The sequence below is a fragment of the Heloderma suspectum genome, chromosome 1 (assembly GCF_057233095.1).
Source record: "Heloderma suspectum isolate Gila_16-S chromosome 1, 16-S_ref, whole genome shotgun sequence".
Classification (NCBI taxonomy): Eukaryota; Metazoa; Chordata; class Lepidosauria; order Squamata; family Helodermatidae; genus Heloderma; species Heloderma suspectum.
This window is the reverse complement of record NC_139458.1, coordinates 417783116-417802037: the sequence shown is the minus strand read 5'-3', so window position 1 is coordinate 417802037 and position 18922 is coordinate 417783116. Positions and strand designations below refer to the sequence as shown.

The 18922-nt window shown below is 41.7% G+C and overlaps 1 protein-coding gene across 4 annotated transcripts in view; it reads right to left on the bottom strand.

Annotated features, from left to right (window-relative positions):
- Window positions 1–18922, bottom strand: part of ABHD12 (abhydrolase domain containing 12, lysophospholipase) — a 71859-nt gene that overhangs the window by 13450 nt on the left and 39487 nt on the right. For all 4 annotated transcript variants that reach the window (XM_084829172.1, XM_084829171.1, XM_084829170.1 and 1 more), the window contains 5 exons: window positions 14296–14415; window positions 13118–13148; window positions 12655–12700; window positions 6348–6477; window positions 450–487 (listed from right to left, as the gene is read on the bottom strand). In XM_084829172.1, coding sequence (XP_084685298.1) covers window positions 450–487; window positions 6348–6477; window positions 12655–12700; window positions 13118–13148; window positions 14296–14415 — 365 coding nt within the window. The remainder of the gene's footprint in view (window positions 1–449; window positions 488–6347; window positions 6478–12654; window positions 12701–13117; window positions 13149–14295; window positions 14416–18922) is intronic.

The following is an 18922-nucleotide window of genomic DNA, read 5'->3' as shown; positions in this document are numbered from 1 at the left end:
AAAGGTCAGTCAGGAGTCATCTTAGGACACTCAACTAAAATCATTGGGGTTTGGCCTAGCAAAATATTTTGAAGCACAGCATTATACAAGTGTATACCCTGAGTTTTGATGGCAACTAGAATCTGTAACATAAAATGCCATGGGCTAAATGACTGACATTTTTTAAACACACAAATGATAAAATTATACTTTATAACTTTTCCTTTATTATTCTGAATGTGCTAAGTAGATCCTAGCCATCAAATAAAACAATAGTCCCCCACTTTAATAAAAATCATCTACTGGCCAACAAAATCTTTTTGGAATTCACTTGAGATTTTAAAAGCTCAGAAAATGATCACTGCTAAATACCGCCACATGGAAATATCTAACCATTTTTAAAAGATGGGAGGAAGTTGGGATCATATGACACATTCTTTGATAACATCACCTAAAGAAAGCTCTCTTACCTCTTTCACAGAGACGCCTTACGAGATTGGTTGCAACACTAGGGGTGGAAAAAATCTAGATTTAAAACACTGGTTAGAAATAACGGTTTCACCTAGCAATCTCCTTAAACAATTAATCTTCCTTACATTTCTGTCTTATCCATGTTTACTCAAAAGTAAACCCCACTTTTGGTCAACGAGAATTACTCCCAAGTATAAATGGGATTGAGACCTCAGTACTGAGCATTTCCGATTCGCAACTGAGCCACCCAAAACCCAGAGCAGGCTGTCTATCATTGCTTTTTTGGTGTTTTCAGTTCTGTATTTTAGTCTGACCATTTTAACCTTAAGAAAAATTGACACACACACACATACATACACACACACACACACACACACACAACAGGAGCTAGTATTGCCGTATTTCAATTACCTTTTATCTACTGCCTCTTGCTTGGAGAACCCCCCCCCCCCCAAAGTTTGCTTCCTAATTCCACAATTTGGAATAACAGCATTAGCATACCAGCCCTTGGATGTATCACTTTGAAGTAGCTCAGGACACCTGTAGTTTAAACCTACAGCATCCTCTAAAACCAATTATTTACCCTTTGCCTCAGTTAAGCTTTATTTATGGGTGGATTTACCAGCCTTACAACTCTGTTCTTTTTAGTGTCTATCACAAACTACCATGAGACCCCATACTCAAGATATACAAGAGGATACGCTTGTATTCTAAGGGTACATGAAAACGTTTCTCATATATCAGCAACCCATTCTTTAATTCAAATTTAGCCAAGGTTAATATATGCTTTTCAAACAAGTTTACTTCCTTCAAAAACAGGCTTCATGAAATCCTGGTGTAACCCTCGTAAACAACCCTCTTGAAACAGCTAAAGCACAAGATGTTAAAGTACTGTCTACCACATGAAACATTTGCATCATAAATTAAATCAGACAATGTAAATTAAGCTTTAAGCTGTTTCAATACATTTAATCTTCTACTGCCATTTTCAGATTAAAGAAGAGCTTTCACAAGGCCTAAAGCCTGTGATTTTCGAACATGTCTCAAAGGTAACTGGAACTACAATGATGGGATTCTCCTGCTGACAGAAGGGGTGGGGGAGGTAATTCCCCCTGTAGTCCTCTATGCCTCCCAAAAATCTGTTGTGGAGGATTGAGACACCCTCTGGAACAGCATGGAAGATGGCACTAGGGGTTGCAGGGGGAAATTGGCAAAAATAACCTTCCACTCCTTCTGCCCCTTCCTGAACCTGGATTGGAGTCTCTTCTCTGAACAGGAGAACTCAGGATGCAAGCCACTGTCACAAAAAAGGAATGATTTTCCCCATTTTATATCAAATAATAAAGCAGGAATACCAATTAATTTTGATATATGGAATGCTTAAGCCAAATCTGAAAAAAGGGTGGAGGCCAACTATATATCTGTTAGATTTTCTATCTCTGTATTTAATTAATGCATTTCAATTAGAACAGGATCTCCCCCCACCCCCCTTTGAAACTGTATTTCATTTTCTTATGCAGACTCTGAAAAAGAGTGACTGCTTCAGGCTCTCTGGCTTGTTTTGACTACAAACAAAATGCTTCTGCTTTGAATACACCAGTGTCTTCAGCAGCATCTGTGCTGAATCCACTATCGAAAGTACCATTCAAATAACACATAAAAGAAAATGAACCGCAAGTCTGAGCCCATTAGGGAAGATTCTGAGAACGTTAGCCTCATGTGAGAAAGCAACTCTGCCAAGCTGATCCAGGGTCCTGAAGGAGTAGGGGCTGAGAAGGCAGCCACACAGAAGTGGAGGGGGCGGGGAATTCAGGTAAATTACATAAAATTTAGCACTGAGTAGTAACACTTTCCAGGGTTGTTTGGCCAATGTAGTCAAAACCCAATAATTATTGTTGTAATCAAGTAAAATTGTTCAGAAAAATACCCACAGATCTGAATATTTGTTTTCCCCTTAAGATATTCCTTTAACTATCTATATGAACTACCAAAACCTTATATTTGTAGAAATGGGAAAACTAAACACTGTATTTCAGTAAAGCTGGATGATGTTTTGAGTTGATGTTATCTTTAAGTGGGAGGCTAGAAGTAACACGATCTGTGGGACTACTCTCCATTATTCTGCAGAGACTTTTTCTTGTGCAAGACATAATGGCCCACCTCCTGACACGGAATGGTTGCCAGAAGCAATTGCAGTGGTCCTCCAGCATCTGCTCAGGCTCCCAATAGCCTGTTGGGGAAATTCAAGAAGCTGGTTTGGCTGATTGGCTTGGGATTAGCATGTCTAGAAGATCATTCTCATCACAATATTTAAGATGGACTTGAAAAGTGCTCATGAGTGCACTGCCTATGTTTAATTAGTTTAGTTTAACTTATAGACTGCATTCCCATGGTAAACTGTGCCAGACGTGGCTTCCAATAAACATCATTATCAACACACATCACACAGGGGGGCACTTTACAAAACATAATCAATAAATTCAAATAAATCAAACACAAATCAATAAACACGGTATAAATTCAGTATTTCCATGAAATCATGAATGCCTAAGTACAGAACAAAATCAAAATTTACCAAGTTCAGACAGTAAAGGACAAAAGGGTATCTTTAGTGGCTGCCTTACAGCTGCTGAACCTCCATCCTTGCCGTGGGGATTTATCAAAACTCACACAGCTTTTAGAAATGTCACCAAATGCACTTTAAACAGTCTACAGAACTCCACCAAAAACACAAACACAAAATGAACAGGAACAAGACTGAATTCCACAACTAAAGACACATCTTTAGTTTTGTGACGTTGCTGAGAATCTTTTTTTAGGAACCTGGAATTTCAGATCAATGAATCAAGGTAAGCTGGAGGTGGTCAAACATGAGATGGCAAGATTGAACATCGACATCTTGGGAATCAGCCAACTAAAATGGACAGGCATGGGCGAATTTAAGTCAGGTCACCATCATATCTACTACTGTGGGCAAGAATCCCTTAGAAGAAATGGAGTAGCACTCACAGTCAACAAAAGGGTGGGAAAAGCAGTACTGGGGTACAATCTTAAAAACGATAGAATGATCTCAGTACGAATCCAAGGCAAACCATTCAACATCACAGTAATTCAAGTCTATGCCCCAACCACTGATGCCGAAGAAGCTGAGGTTGATCGGTTCTATGAAGACCTACAACACCTTCTAGAACTAACACCAAAAAAAGATGTCCTCTTCATCATCGGGGATTGGAATGCTAAAGTAGGAAGTCAAGAAATCACTGGGATAACAGGCAGGCATGGCCTTGGTGTACAAAATGAAGCAGGACAAAAGCTAATAGAGTTTTGCCAAGAGAACATGCTGATCATAGCAAACACCCTTTTCCAACAGCACAAGAGACAACTCTACACATGGACATCACCAGATGGTCAATATCAAAATCAGATCGATTATGTCCTTTGCAGCCAAAGATGGAGAAGCTCTATACAGTCAGTCAAAGCAAGACCTGGAGCTGACTGTGGCTCAGATCATGAGCTGCTTCTTGCAAAATTTCGGCTGAAATTGAAGAACGTAGGGAAAACCACTAAACCATTCAGGTATGACCTAAATCATATCCCTTATGAATATACAGTGGAGGTGAGGAATAGATTTCAGGGATTAGACCTGATAGACAGAGTGCCTGAGGAACTATGGACGGAGGTCCGTAACATTGCTCAGGAGGCAGCAACGAAATCCATCCCAAAGAAAAAGAAGTGCAAGAAAGCCAAGTGGCTGTCTGATGAGGCTTTATAAGTAGCTGAGGAAACAAGGGAAGCGAAAAGCAAGGGAGAAAGGGGAAGAGATATCCAACTGAATGCAGAGTTCCAGAGAATAGCAAAGAGAGACAAGAAGGCCTTCTTAAATGAACAATGCAAAGAAATCGAGGAAAACAACAGAATGGGAAAGACTAGAGATCTTTTCAAGAAAATTGGAGATCTCAAGGGAACGTTTTGTGCAAAGATGGGCATGATAAAGGACAAAGAAGGCAGGGACCTAACAGAGCAGATGAGATTAAGAAGAGGTGGAAAGAATATACAGAAGAACTATACAGGAAAGATCTTAATGACCCTGATAGCCATGATAGTGTGCTCACTGAACTTGAGCCAGACATCCTCGAGAGTGAAGTCAAGTGGGGCTTAGGAAGCATTAGTAACAACAAAGCTAGCGGAGATGACAGTATTCCAGCTGAGCTATTTAAAATCCTAAAAGATGATGTTGTTAAGGTGCTGCACTCAATATGCCAACAAATTTGGAACACTCCACAGTGGCCACAAGACTGGAAAAGGTCAGTTTACATTCCAATTCCAAAGAAGGGCAATGCCAAAGAGTGTTCAAACTACCGCACAACTGCGCTCATTTCACACGCCAGTAAGGTGATGCTCAAAATCCTACAAGCTAGGCTTCAGCAGCATGTGAACCAAGAACTACCGGAAGTACAAGCGGGGTTTCGAAGAGGCAGAGGAACGAGAGATCAAATCGCCAACATTCGCTGGATCATGGAGAAAGCAAGAGAATTCCAGAAAAACTTCTATTTCTGCTTCATTGACTACCCTAAAGCCTTTGATTGTGTGGGTCACAACAAACTGTGGCAAATTCTTAAAGTGATGGGAGTACCAGACCACCTTACCTGTCTCCTGAGAAACCTGTATGAGGGTCAAGAAGCAACAGTAAGAACCAGACATGGAACAACCGAGTGGTTCAAAATTGGGAAAGGAGTACGACAAGGCTGCATATTGTCACCCTGCTTATTTAACTTAAATGCAGAGTACATCATGAGAAACGCCGGGTTGGATGAATCACAGGTCGGAATTAAGATTGCTGGGAGAATTATCAACAACCTCATATATGCAGACGATACTACCCTAATGGCAGAAAGCGAAGAGGATCTAAAGAGCCTCTTGTTGAGGGTGAAAGAGGAGAATGCAAAAGCTGGTTTGAAACTCAACATTAAAAAAACAAACATCATGGCATCTGGCCCCATCACTTCTTGGCATCTAGAAGGGGAAGAAATGGAAGCAGTGACAGATCTTATTTTCTTGGGCTCCAAGATCACTGCAGACGGTGACTGTAGCCATGAAATTAAAAGACGCTTGCTCCTTGGGAGGAAAGCTATGGCAAACCTAGACAGCATAGTAAGAAGCAGAGACATCACCTTGCCAACAAAGTTCGTATAATCAAAGCTATGGTTTTCCCAGTAGTAATGTATGGCTGTGAGAGCTGGACTATACGGAAGGCTAAGCGCTGAAGAATTGATGCCTTCGAACTGTGGTGCTGGAGAAGACTCTTACAAGTCCCCTGGACTGCAAGGAGGTCAAATCAATCCATCCTAAAGGAAATCAACCCTGACTGCTCATTGGAAGGACAGATACTGAAGCTGAAGCTCCAATATTTTGGCCACCTAATGCGAAGAGAAAACTCTCTGGAAAAGACCCTGATGCTGGGAAAGACTGAAGGCAAAAGGAGAAGGGGACGGCAGAGGATGAGATGGCTAGATAGCATCACCGATGCAATGAGTATGAATTTAAGCACACTCCGGGAGAGAGCGCAGGACAGGAAGGCCTGGCGTGCTATGGTCCATGGGGCACGAAGAGTCGGACACGACTTAATGACTGAACAACAACAACAATTCTATGATGATATGCAGCTTATTTTCAATGAAGAAACTACACAATCTGGCCTACAATATCATTCACTGTTAGATTTCCTTAAACATAACATTAATGTACAGCAATTTCATTTGCTTCAGTCCTAATAACATAGAAAGTAGTTTTTACAGTTATTACCCTTGGCATCACACTATTGTCCCAAACCCAACGTATATAGCCACTTGTGTTATACTAAAGTCCTGCTTTGTGCCATCTGGAATCTGAAGTCTTACCCGGTGCCTAAGGAGTGCCCCCATATATAAACTGGATTGTCTCCACTTCTTGCTTTTATCCAGTCAAAAACATGAAGAGCATCATAGGTCATTCCACTCTCTGAGGGAGTGCCTATTGAGTCTCCCCAGCCTGAAAGAGAAAATATTTTATTCCAGGAATCATGTTTCAAGCTATTAATCAAAATAAGGTGTACTGGTTCGAGTTAAAGCCAAAGAATAGAGTGGCCCAAGAAACCACAACAGAATAGATCTGTTCTTACTTGCTTTTAACTACTCAGAGCTAGCTGAAGCCCATTACAATGAAATGGAACTGGCAGAATACCAAAACTAGTGTTCTAGCATATTTTATTCAGTTTGGTTCTATTATACATAGCCTGAAACATTCTGAGGTGAACCTTCTCTATACGTTTAACACTGGCATGTACATATATAAAGTAATATGTTTCTGGTGGTACCCAAGATTTCAGAGGACCAGTTCATAATGGGTCAGAAAAGGGCCTTTAGTATTGTAGTGCCCACTCTCTGGAACTCCCTACTGCAATAAATTAGGCAGGCACCAACCCTTCTGGGTTGTCAGTGGCTACTGAAAACATACCTTTTACATCCCTATATGGCCTGGGTCCTGCATACCCAAGATCATACTTCTCTCCATAGCAGCTCTCCCATGAAAATGTCTAGCAAAAGCCCTACTCTATATTCCTATCACCACAAGACGCTGGATCTATTAGGATACAGACAGTGATGTGGGTTTTCTGGAAAACTTTGAATTTTCTAGAAAAAAATCCAATATAAATTAATTTACATAGGGTCATTTGCATACAAAAATTTGCAGTTTGTATCGGAAAATGTTCTGATGCCCTAGACAGATCTAATTTATCATGTTTATTTTACTGATCTATCTATTTGATTTGTATCCCACCTTTCTACCAAAAACTGGCACTAAAGGTGGCTTCTTGTACTTAGTAAGCAAAGCTAAAAACAAGTACCCCATTTTAATTTTTTGTCCGTCTACACCACAAATATTTCATTTGAAAGGGAAAATTAGAGCATACTTCACATGATTTTAAAGTTATAATATGTAAATTTTATATTGGAATACGTGTTAAAATTTAAGGACAATAGCATGTACTTCCCTTACATTGTTTAAATTTAAGAAAAAAACCAAAGGTGCTGAAAACTGTCGACACACTAATTTTAGCAACCCAAAGAAACATGCATGATTTGCTGACATCCACTAAGCTATTTCAACAGAGTGCAACTGTTTCCCGCTTCCTAGCTGAGCAGAGCAGAGCAGAGGAAGCTGCTCCAGCTGGCCTGGGGGTTATACAAGCAAGCAAGCAAGCTCCCAGAGACTGAGTGATCAGAGCGAGCACATAGGGAGAGCAAACAGGAGTTTACCAGGGGAGTTGCAATGGAAGAGGAGGCAAAGCCAAAGTCATGAGTGGGCTGGAGTAAGCCCAGGGGACTGTCCTTTCCATTCTGAGTCACCGTGTGCTCACCATGTGCTCCTGAGAGCTCCAACTGAATTGAAGGGGTGTGGCCTGAGTACTCCTAGCAGCTGTGTGGGCAGGAAGTTCCAGTCTGTTTCCTGCCTTCTACCTGAGCAGAGCAGAGAAGAGCAGAGCAAGCTGCTTCAGCTGGTCTAGAGGCTATACAAGCAAGCAAGCCCCCAGAGAGTGAGCGATCAGGGAGAGCAAACAGGAGTTGGCCAGGGGAGGTCAAGGGGGAGGCTCCTAACGTTTTTTAAAATTATTTTTCTTGTAACACACACTTCCATCCCAGGGGACTATGTTGTTAGCCTCCAGTGAATAGGGGACAAAGAATAGGCTATTCCAGTACAATCAGAAAGCTAGAAACATAAAGGGAATAGAGACTATGGAAGGAACAGACTCTCCAGTGGTGGTGACCTGCAAAGTCTGTGTAATGTTTGTTTCTTGCCTGAGAACAACATGGCCTACATGTGCAACAACTGCAAGTTGATCACGCTGCTGGAAGAAAAAGTAAGAGGACTGGAGTGGCGAGTGGCGACCCTCCAGGGAATAAGAGAACACGAAGAGTTCTTGGACAGAACAGTGGAACTCCAGCAGCAAAGTGAAGAACAGAACCTAGAAGAGCAACAGCAAGCTGAGGCTGAAGAGGAAAATGCTGAGGTGAGGAAAAATGAAGTAGAGGATACTCCTTGGAAAAGGGTGACAGTTACGAGCAGAAGAACTAGAAGCCACTCTGCACCAGTGGAAGCAGCGGAGCTATGGAACTGTTTCCAAGTACTTGAGGATGAGACTGGAGGACAGCCTGCAGACGAAGAATTACAGGGGAACCTGCATGAGAGCCAGCAAGAGGCTGAAAGTCAGTCAAGCAGAGGCAATGAAACCAAGGCCTACAACAAGAAGAGAAGAGTAGTAGTAGTAGTGGGAGACTCCTTGCTGCATGGGATTGAAACCCAAGTATGTTGCAAAGACCCATGGACTCACCAGGTATGCTGTCTCCCAGGAGGATGGACTAGAGAGACGTGACTGAAGGGTTGCCTATACTCATAAAGCCCACTGACAGGTATCCCTTTCTTCTCATCCATGTGGGAACAAATGATACCACCAAGTGGAGCTACAAAGAAAGCGTATCAGACTTTGAAGCTTTGGGAAGGAAACTCAAGAACTTTGCCGCCTAGATAGTTTACTCATCCATCCTTCCAGCGGTTAGAAGAGGGATAGAAAGAAAATTACTCCAGGTGAATGACTGGCTATGAAGGTGGTGCCGACACAGAGATTTGGATTCTGGGACCATGGGCTATACTTCCTGGAAGATGGACTGTTGGCAAGGGATGGGTTGCACCTCACAAAAGCTGGTAAGAATGTGTTTGGCCACAGCATGAAGAACTTCATCAGAAGGGCTTTAACCTGAATCCTACAGGGGAGGGACACATAAAGTTGGGGGTAACAATGGATGAAGGCTCATGCACTGCAACAGAGATAACAGATCTAATAGTGCCCAATAATAGTCTTCAGAAATATGTAGGAAGAAAGCCAGACTATAAAGCACATGGTCTTCAATGTCTGTGCACTAATGCCCAGAGTATGGGAAACAAACAGAATGAACTTGAACTCTTAATACAGGAGGGAAATTATGACTTGATAGGTGTAACTGAAACTTGGTGGGATGACTCCCATGACTGAAAAACAGCAATTGAAGGATATAACTTGTTCAAAAAGAGCAGGAGGAACAGAAAGGGAGGTGGAGTTGCACTATATGTTAAAAATACATATCTCTGCACAGAAATACAGGAGGATGAGTTTGGTATCCCCATCGAGAGCATCTGGGTTAAAATAAATGGAGCAAAGAATAAAAATAACATAGTGGTCGGAGTCTACTACTGGCCACCCAAACAAGGAGAAGATGAGGATGAAACTTTTTGAAAGCAAATTGTCAAGGTTTCAAGGAAGCATGATGTAGTAGTAATAGGGGACTTCAATTTCCCCAATATTTGTTTGGAGACAAATTCTGCAAAACACGGCACAAGAAATTCCTGACTTGTGTTGTGGATAACTCCCTCCTACAGAAAGTAGAGCAAGGAATAATAGAATAGTACAGAATCATTTAATAGTAGGGTTGGAAAGAGCCTATAAGAACATCGAGTCCAACCCTCAACTAGAGGATCAGCTATTCTTGACTTGATCCTAAGCAACAGAGATGACTTAGTGGATAAAGTAGAAGTTAGTGGATAAAGTAGCAGTTATGGGACCTCTGGGGGAAAGTGGCCATGTTATACCTGACTTCTTGGTTCTAAAGGAAGCAAAAGCCAAGTGCAGCCAAACACGTACCCTGGATTTTAGGAAAGCTGATTTTAATAAACTCAGAACAATGATCAGTAAGGTCCCATGGCAAGCGACTCTAATGAGCAAAGGAGTCCAAGATGGATGGGAGTTTTAAAAAAAGGAAATTCTCAAGGCACAATTACAAACCATTCCAACAAGTAAAAAAGGTGGACAACAACAGAAGAAGCCAATGTGGCTTCACAAAAAGCTTAGAGATGACCTGAAAACAAAGAAGTACACATACAGGAAGTGCAAGGAAGGCCAAGCTACAAAGGAAGAGTACAGGCAGGTAGCACAGAATTGCAGGGATGGCGTCAGGAAGGCTAAAGCTGAGGAAGTCTAAAGCTGAGAATGAGCTGAGGTTAGTGAGGGATGCTAAAAGCAGCAAAAAGGCTTTCTTCAGATATGTGTGTAGTAAAAGACAAAGGAAAGAAATGGTGGTTCAACTATTAAATAAGGATGGCAAAATGATAACGGAGGACAAGGAAAAGGCAGAAGTGCTCAATTCCTACTTTGGCTCAGTCATCTCCCAAAAGAGGGTCTATGACCCCCCTGGCAGAGGCGAAGTACAGGCTGAAGGAGTAGGATTGCAGCTTGAGATCGATAGGCACATGGTCAAGGAACACCTAATTACTTTAAATGAGTTCAAATCTCCAGGGCCAGATGAACAGCATCCTAGAGTAATAAAAGAACTGGCAGAAAAACTCTCAGAACCACTGCCTATTATCTTTGAGAAATCATGGAGGATGAGTGAAGTCCAAGATGATTGGAGGAGGGCTAATGTTGTCCCTATCTTCAAAAAGGGTAAAAAGGAAGAACCTGGGAACTACAGACCAGTCAGTGTGACATCAATCCCTGGGAAAATTCTGGAGCAGATGATAAAGCAATCTATCTGTAAGCACCTTGAAAACAATGCAGTGATTACTCGAAGCCAACATGGATTTGTCAAGAACAAATCCTGCCAGATGAATCCGATCTCATGTTTTGATCAGGTAACTTCCCTTGTGGTCTGTGGGAATGCTGTGGACATCATATACCTGGACTTCAGCAAAGCTTTTGACAAAGTGTCCCATGATATCCTGATGAGCAAACAACCTCAAAGTGAGCTAGATGAAACAACGATCAGGTGGATCCACAGGTGGTAACAGAATTGGACTCAACAGTGCTTATTAATGGGATCTTCTCAAATTGGGGAGAGGTAACGAGCGGGATACCACAGGGCTCAGTCCTGGGCCCAGTGCTCTTCAACATTTGTATTAATGACTTCAGTGAGGAGGTACAGGGAATGCTGATCAAATTTGCAGATGACACAAAATTGAGCGGGATAGCTAATACCCTAGAAAACAGAAACAAAATTCAAAGTGATCTTGATAGGCTGGAGCACTGGGCAGAAAAGAAGAGAATGACATTTAATAAGGATAAATGCCAAGTTCTGCACCTAGGAAAAAGAAATCAAATGCACAGTTACAAGATGGGGAATACTTGGCTCAACAATACTACAAGTGAGAAGGATCTTGGAATTGTTATTTATCACAAGCTGAATATGAGCCAACAATGTGATGTGGCTGCAAAAAAGGCAAATGCTATTTCAGGCTGCATTAATAGAAGTATAGCTTCCAAATCACAAGAAGTACTAGTTCCCCTCTACTCAGCACTGGTTAGGCCTCATCTGGAGTACTGTGTCCAGTTCTGGGCACTGCACTTTAAGAAGGATGCAGACAAACAAGAGAGGGTTCAGAGGAGGACAACAAAGATGATATGGGGCCTGGAAACAAAACCCTATGAGGAGAGACTGAAAGAACTGGGTATGTTTAGCCTTGAGAAGAGAAGACTGAAGGGAGATATGATAGCACTCTTCAAGTACCTGAAAGGTTGTCACAGAGAGGAAGGCCAGGATCTCTTCTTGATCATCCCAGAAGGCAGGACATGGAATAATGGGCTGAAGTTCCAGGAAGCTGGATTCCGGCTGAACATCAGGAAAAACTTCCTGACTGTTAGAGCAATACAACAATGAAACCAATCACCTATGGAGGTAGTGGGCTCTCCCACACTGGAGGCATTCAAGATGAAGCTGGACAGCCACTTGCCAGGGATGCTCTGACTTGGATTCCTGCATTGATCAAGGGGTTGGACTCGATGGTCTTGTAGGCCCCTTCCAGCCCTACTAGTCTATGATTCTATGAACTCCCTTCCACTGAGGTTGTTGGGGGATCTTCAGTTCCACTGTCACTATTTATTAGTTCCATTTCACACTGAGACATATATATATATTTCAATGACATATATGTATTCTCTCACACACTTGCTAATATAATCACCTGAAAAACAATAATTACAACTGCCAAGCTTGCTTAATATTGGCCCGGTTCACACATAACAAGAAAGCTAAGTGGTCAATGAAAGTCAAGAAACTGATTGCCTCACTTAAAAGTGCCACAGCCAACTAAGTCTGGCAACAGATACCATTTCAGGACAAAAATAAAGAGTAAGAATCTTACCTCGATAATCAAATGTGACTACATGGTAACCAAGAGAACTCAGAACCTGTTACAGAAGGCAAACAGTCACAAATAAGATTATGAAGTATTTTTAATACAATGCTAAATGGATATGAACTCTACATGTTAGCACTGTTTCCACTGTGATATTTTTCTATGCGAAAGAATATCTTTTTATGGGGGTTGGCAGTACTCCAACATGCAATCCTCCACCTGAGATGTGGAGGAAAGGCTTTAACACTTGAGAGTCTGTTAAAGTGTATAAAACAGACTGAGGTAGTGTCAAAACATTCATGGTCATGGGTATGCTGCTATTATAGCTCTAGTATAATAGTTTTGCCTCGCAAAAGCCATAGAAGACTAATACCTGCGGAAAGCAAGCTTGGATAGCTAAGCTACTAATAGTACTATAACCAGAAAAATAGCATTTAGGCCATATGAGTAACAGTAGAGAAATTCTCACCTTATAAAGTTCCACACGGTGATCTCCTCCTCTATAAAAGAATTTACGGAAATCACTCATTAGTTTAAAGTCCCCCAAGACAAATGGTTTAGGACATTGCTTTCTTGGTCTCTCAATACAAAAATAGGCTGCCTTTTTTAGAAGAAAAATTAACTGGGCATGATTCAGCCAAATTAGCACACTCCCACTGATTTCAATTGAAAAGTTAAACAGCCATTTTAGGTTGCAATCCAATACCTGCTTGCTTGGGAGAGAGCTACATTGAACTCAATGGGATTTACAGTGCAATCTAGTACAGGCAGTAGAGTTTGGAACAGACAGAGCTGTTGACAATTTGAAATAGCACCTCTTCCCCTACAAACCTACACTTTAAGATCTTATGTAGAGGTTCTACTCCAAGTGCCTTCTTTATTGGCAGTACATTATGTGGCTCTCTCAGTAGTGGCACCCTTGCTCTGGAATGCCCTCCCTAAAGAGGAACGCCTGCTGCCTACTTTATTATTTCTTTATTGCTGGGTTAAGATGTTTTTATTTATCTAGGCATTTTATCTATCCAGGCATTTTAATCTGTATAATCCCTCAGTCTGCTCCGCTTCATAATTTTTCATTTGCTTTTTATGATTCTTTGAAGCTAGCAGTTTATTGTATTGTATTAGGTTTTAAATAATAATCTAATTTGTTGTACACACTGCCTTGGAATCCCATTTGATGAAGAGCACCATGGAAATGCTTTAAATAAATAAATATCCAAGAAATAATATCCAGTTTTCAGTTTATGCATCATTAATCTCAATAAAACCACTATTGGGGGAAACTAGAAGATTTAACTTTCATTCTTTCCTTCATGTTTGAACTGATATAGGAGATAGTCCAAACAGAGAAAGTCTAAAAGCACTCCCTAACTGTGGCAAAAAAGAGAGGAATAATGAAATTAGGGATGCACCACTTACCTGGGGGTAAGCTCAATTGAACTCAAAGGACCTTATTTCCAAGAAGATATGTACAGGATTGAACTGTAAGTGAAGATTTGCTGCATTTTAATGGTACCTCAAAATCTGCAGGTCAAGTTGGTCTGCTTTGCCCTGCCCAATGATATGGCCAGCCACGACCTGATTGTAACTGCAAGAACCAACATGTTATTCCTTATTGCAGCTCATTCATTTTTCTTTATCTCTTACCTAGTCCCTGCATTTCCATGCAAGTACAGGATCACAGGGTTGTTGGAACCCAAAGCATCCTCAAACCACAGTTGGTCCTTGCCTTGAGCATCTTTCCAAAGAGTTGCAGGAACTGTGTGCCTAGAAGCAAATAGCAAGTTAGAAATGTCATCATTTTCCTGCATATTCTATCCCTACCGTAGTAGAAGAAATATCCAATGAAGTTATGTATACAGAATTAGTACAATATCCTGATACGTTCTTGATATTAAATTGTTCTTTCCAGAACTTCCAGTGTTTTAGTACTGGAAATCATGTACAGAAGAAGCCACTGTACGGAAGAGTCCTAGAACACACACAATTTCCCAGCCCAATTCTTCCTAGGCTCAGTTTTTAAAATCTGAAGTGTTTTTCTAGATTGAACCATTAGACATCAACATTCCTGAAAATTTGCCCATAACCATGTGAATTTTATATCCAGTATAACATGGGGCTGGCGTCAAAACTGCCAGCTCCATATTTAATTCCATCCCTCCCATAACAGCCAGTTCAACTTGCCCCATCTCTTGATACGTCACCACGATGTGTATTTCCCTGCTCACACTCCAGCATCTACCACTAGCAGGGAAAACACACACAATGATTTCCAAAGGGGTTGTCCTGTTAGTTTGTTGCAGCAAAAAACAAGCGTTTTGTGGTATTTTAGAGATTAAAATTAATTATGACATTAAGTCTTCATGGACCAGTTCATCAAATGTATAAAGTGTAATCCTAAATTGCAGGTACACATGAACAACCCAGGAAGAGAACCTATGGTTTGTTTTTGGGTTGTGAATTCTGGGTTGTTTGTGATTAACAACCCATAGCCAAAGCATAGTGCAGGGTTTGCACATAACGACAACCCACAATTCAATGACAACCCATATTCTGGGTTGTTGTTATGTGAGAATCAGGTCCATGTGTACTTTTGGACTGTGGTAATCACAGAAGCCACATGCTAATTGATAACTTTTCCTTCAGGAAACTCAAACATTTCAGTTCTAGCACTGAAATGCAATCTACCTGGGGCTGCCTTTGGAGATGGTTCAGAAGCTGCAGCTCCTGTAAAATGTGGTGGCCAGATTGTTAACAGGGACTAGAAGGTCCGAACATACAATATCAACTCTGGCCCGCTTGCATTGGCTCCCTATGTGTTTCCAAGCCTGATTCAAGGTGCTGGTTTTAACCTATAAAGCCTTACATGGCTCAAGACCACAATACCTGACGCAGTGCCTCTCCTGGCTCAAACGTACTTGTACACTAAACTCAACATCTAAGGTCCTCCTCCAGGTGCCTACTCTGAGGGAGGCTACAAAGACAGCAACAAGGAAGAGGCCCTTCTTGGTGGTGGCCCCTCATTTATGGAATTATCTCCCCAATGAGTCCTGCCTGGCACCAATATTGTTATCTTTTCGTTGCCAGGTCAAGACTTCTCTCTTTTTCCAGGCAATTGGCAGCATGTGATGAGTTTTAATTGGATTTGTTTTATGGTTTGGCTGATTGCTCAAAGTTGTTTTTAGATATACAATCAGGGCCAGAAATATTGGAACAAGGATAACTGTTTTGGCAGCTGGACTCTGTATACCACCACATTGAAGTTGAAAGGAAACACACCCAGATGGGAGCAAAGTCAGGACTTTCAGCTGTAATTCAAGGGCTTTGACAAAAGTGGGGTACTAACCATTCAGGAAGGACAGCCAGTGGCATAAACACATCCCCATCATTGGTGGCTCATAAGTAACGGAACAAACCAACATCATTTCAAACTGAAGGATCGCCTTTAATACCTGGATGAAAATCCTTTGCAGTCAATGACTGCCTGAAGTCTGGAACCCATGGACATGACCAAATGCTGAATGTCCTCCCTTGAGATGCTTTGCCAGGCCTTCACTGCAGCTGCATTCAGCTGCTGCTTGTTTCTGGGTCTTTCTGCCTTCAGTCTTGTCTTCAGTAAGTGAAAAGCATGTTCTATTGGGTTGAGAGCAGGTGACTGACTTGGCCATTGAAGAACATCCCACTTCTTTGCCTTAGGAAACTCTGGGGTAGCTTTTGCTGTATGTTTTGGGTCATTATCCATCTGCAGTATGAAGTGGCGTCCTATCAGTTTGGAAGCATTCGGCCGAATCTGAGCAGAAAGTATAGCCCTATACACTGCAGAATTCATCCTGCTGCTTTTATGAGCAGTCAGGTCATTAATAAACACCTGTGACCCGGTTCCACTGGCAGCCATACATGCCCATGCCGTAACATTGCCTCCACCATGTTTGACAGATGATGTGGTATGCTTTAGATCATGAGCTCTTCCTTTCCTTCTCCATACTTTTCTCTTCCCATCATTCTGGTACAAGTTAATCTTGGTTTCATCAGTCCAAAGAATCTTATTCCAGAACCGGGCAGGCTTTTTTAGGTGTTTGCTGGCAAAGGCTAATCTGGCCTGTCTGTTCTTGAGCGTTATCAGTGGTTTGCACCTTGTTGTGAAGCCTCTGTATTTACATTCATAAAGCCATCTCTTGACTGTAGATGTTGACAATGACATGCCTACCTCCGCAACAGCGTTCTTGACCTGGCTAGATGTTGTGAAAGGGTTCCTCTTCACCATGAGCGGAATTCTGCAGTCATCCACTTTAGTTGTCTTCCATGGTCTTCCAGGCCTTTTGCTGTTGCTGAGCTTGCCACTTAATTCCTTCTTTTTCAGGATGTTTTGAACTGTTGTGTTGGCCACTCCCAATGTTTTTGCTATCTCTCTGATGGGTTTATGATGTTTTCTCAGCCTAATGATGGCCTCCTTCACTTGCATGGACACCTCTTTGGACCTCATGTTGGGGGTTCCAGTGAACAGCTACCAAATGCAAATGCAACACTCAGAACCACCTCCAGGCCTTTTATCTGCTTGATTGGTCATGGGGTACCCAGGAAACAGGCCACACCTGGCCATGCAGCTGCTTGTCAGCCATTCGTTCCATTACTTATGAGCCACCAACGATGGGTGTGTGTGTATGCCACTGGCTTTCCTTCCTGAATGGTTAGTGCCCCACTTTTGTCAAACCCCTTGAATTACAGCTGAAAGTCCTGACTTTGCTCCCATCTGGGTGTGTTTCCTTTCAACTTCAATGTGGTGGTGTACAGAGGCCAACTGCCAAAACAGTTACCCTTGTTCCAATATTTCTGGCCCTGACTGTATGTTGTCTCTGTATATACTGTCTGCTGGTGTGAGATGGCTAGAGCATCACCAATGCAATGAATACGAACTTGAGCACACTCCGGGAGAGAGCAGAGGACAGGAAGGCCTGGCGTGGTCCGTGGGGTCATGAAGAGTCGGACACAACTTAACGACTGAACAACAACCACCACAATTTTTTATATTTTTAACCCTTGTAAACTGCTCGGAGAGCTTCAGCTATGGGCAGTATAGAAATGTAATAAATAAAATAAAGTGCTTAATCAGCCATGGAGAAAACTGTCATTCAGCTGTCAAGGGTGCAAACAAGCAGATATTATTCAGAGGATATATGTACACTATAAGTCTATATCAGTTTTGTACCAGTATTACTGGCTTAGCTTCCATTAAATAATCTTTGGAGTTGTAGTTTGGCAAGGATACAGGCAAATTTGTAACTTATCCCTGCCCCACCTCCACACTTCCAGAGAGAGGAAAGGAAGTGACTGATAAATCAGTTTAGATCTGCAATGTAGATATACCCAGAAAAAAACCTAGGGGAAGAAATGCTAATCCTAGGACAAACGTAAGAGTCTATGCTAGTCACAACCCTTCTGAAAACCTGGAAAGTCATGAGGGAGAATTTCTATAGAATTCACACTAGTGAAAATATGAGGACAAATTTCTCTGCACTCTTCAACATTTTCAAGAAGCAAATTATATTAAACCAGTTAGTGACAGTGACTTCTCGCTTCACTTTTAATTTAAGATTATCCTTCCGCGCTTTATATCCTATTTAATTACATGAATTAAGCATCTTATTAAGCCGAGTTATGGCTCAGAGTAAACCTAGCCTGTATTTACAGCAAGCAGTTAATCACTTACTAACACAAGGCCGAAAGACAGAGCTAGCATGCCAACAGTAGGATTTGTTCAACAAGAATTTGGAAAGGAAAAAAAAATACTTTTGAGATTACAGTGGAATATTTTAGAGACACAGTTGCATTATATTATATGCCCAGGCATTGTTTTCATCCTCAACATCATGGTGAGAAAATCCTGGATTCCTTTTTCCAAAGAGGTAAAAAAGAAGACACTGAGAGTGGAGTTCCGCCTCTTTACTGCTAACATGCAGAGTTTTTAAAATGCAGATTGGATCAGTTGGGAGAAGGCTGGTAATTAACAGGATCAGAGCAGGCATGAAGGGGGAATTTAGCCCTTTCTTCCCTGCTGTGGGTGCTGAGGAAAATCCCTGTCCTGAAGCCATTGGGCACCAATGGGAGGGCTTCTCTCGGAAGCAAATATTAGCTTCAGAAAAGGAATTTTCCTCACGACTACAGCAGGGGAGGAAAGGGTTACATTCCCCCTCCATGCCTGCTCTGAACCTTTTACCAGCCTCCCCCCACAGCTGATGCAATTTGTATTTTATAAAACCTTAATGTGCCATGAAGT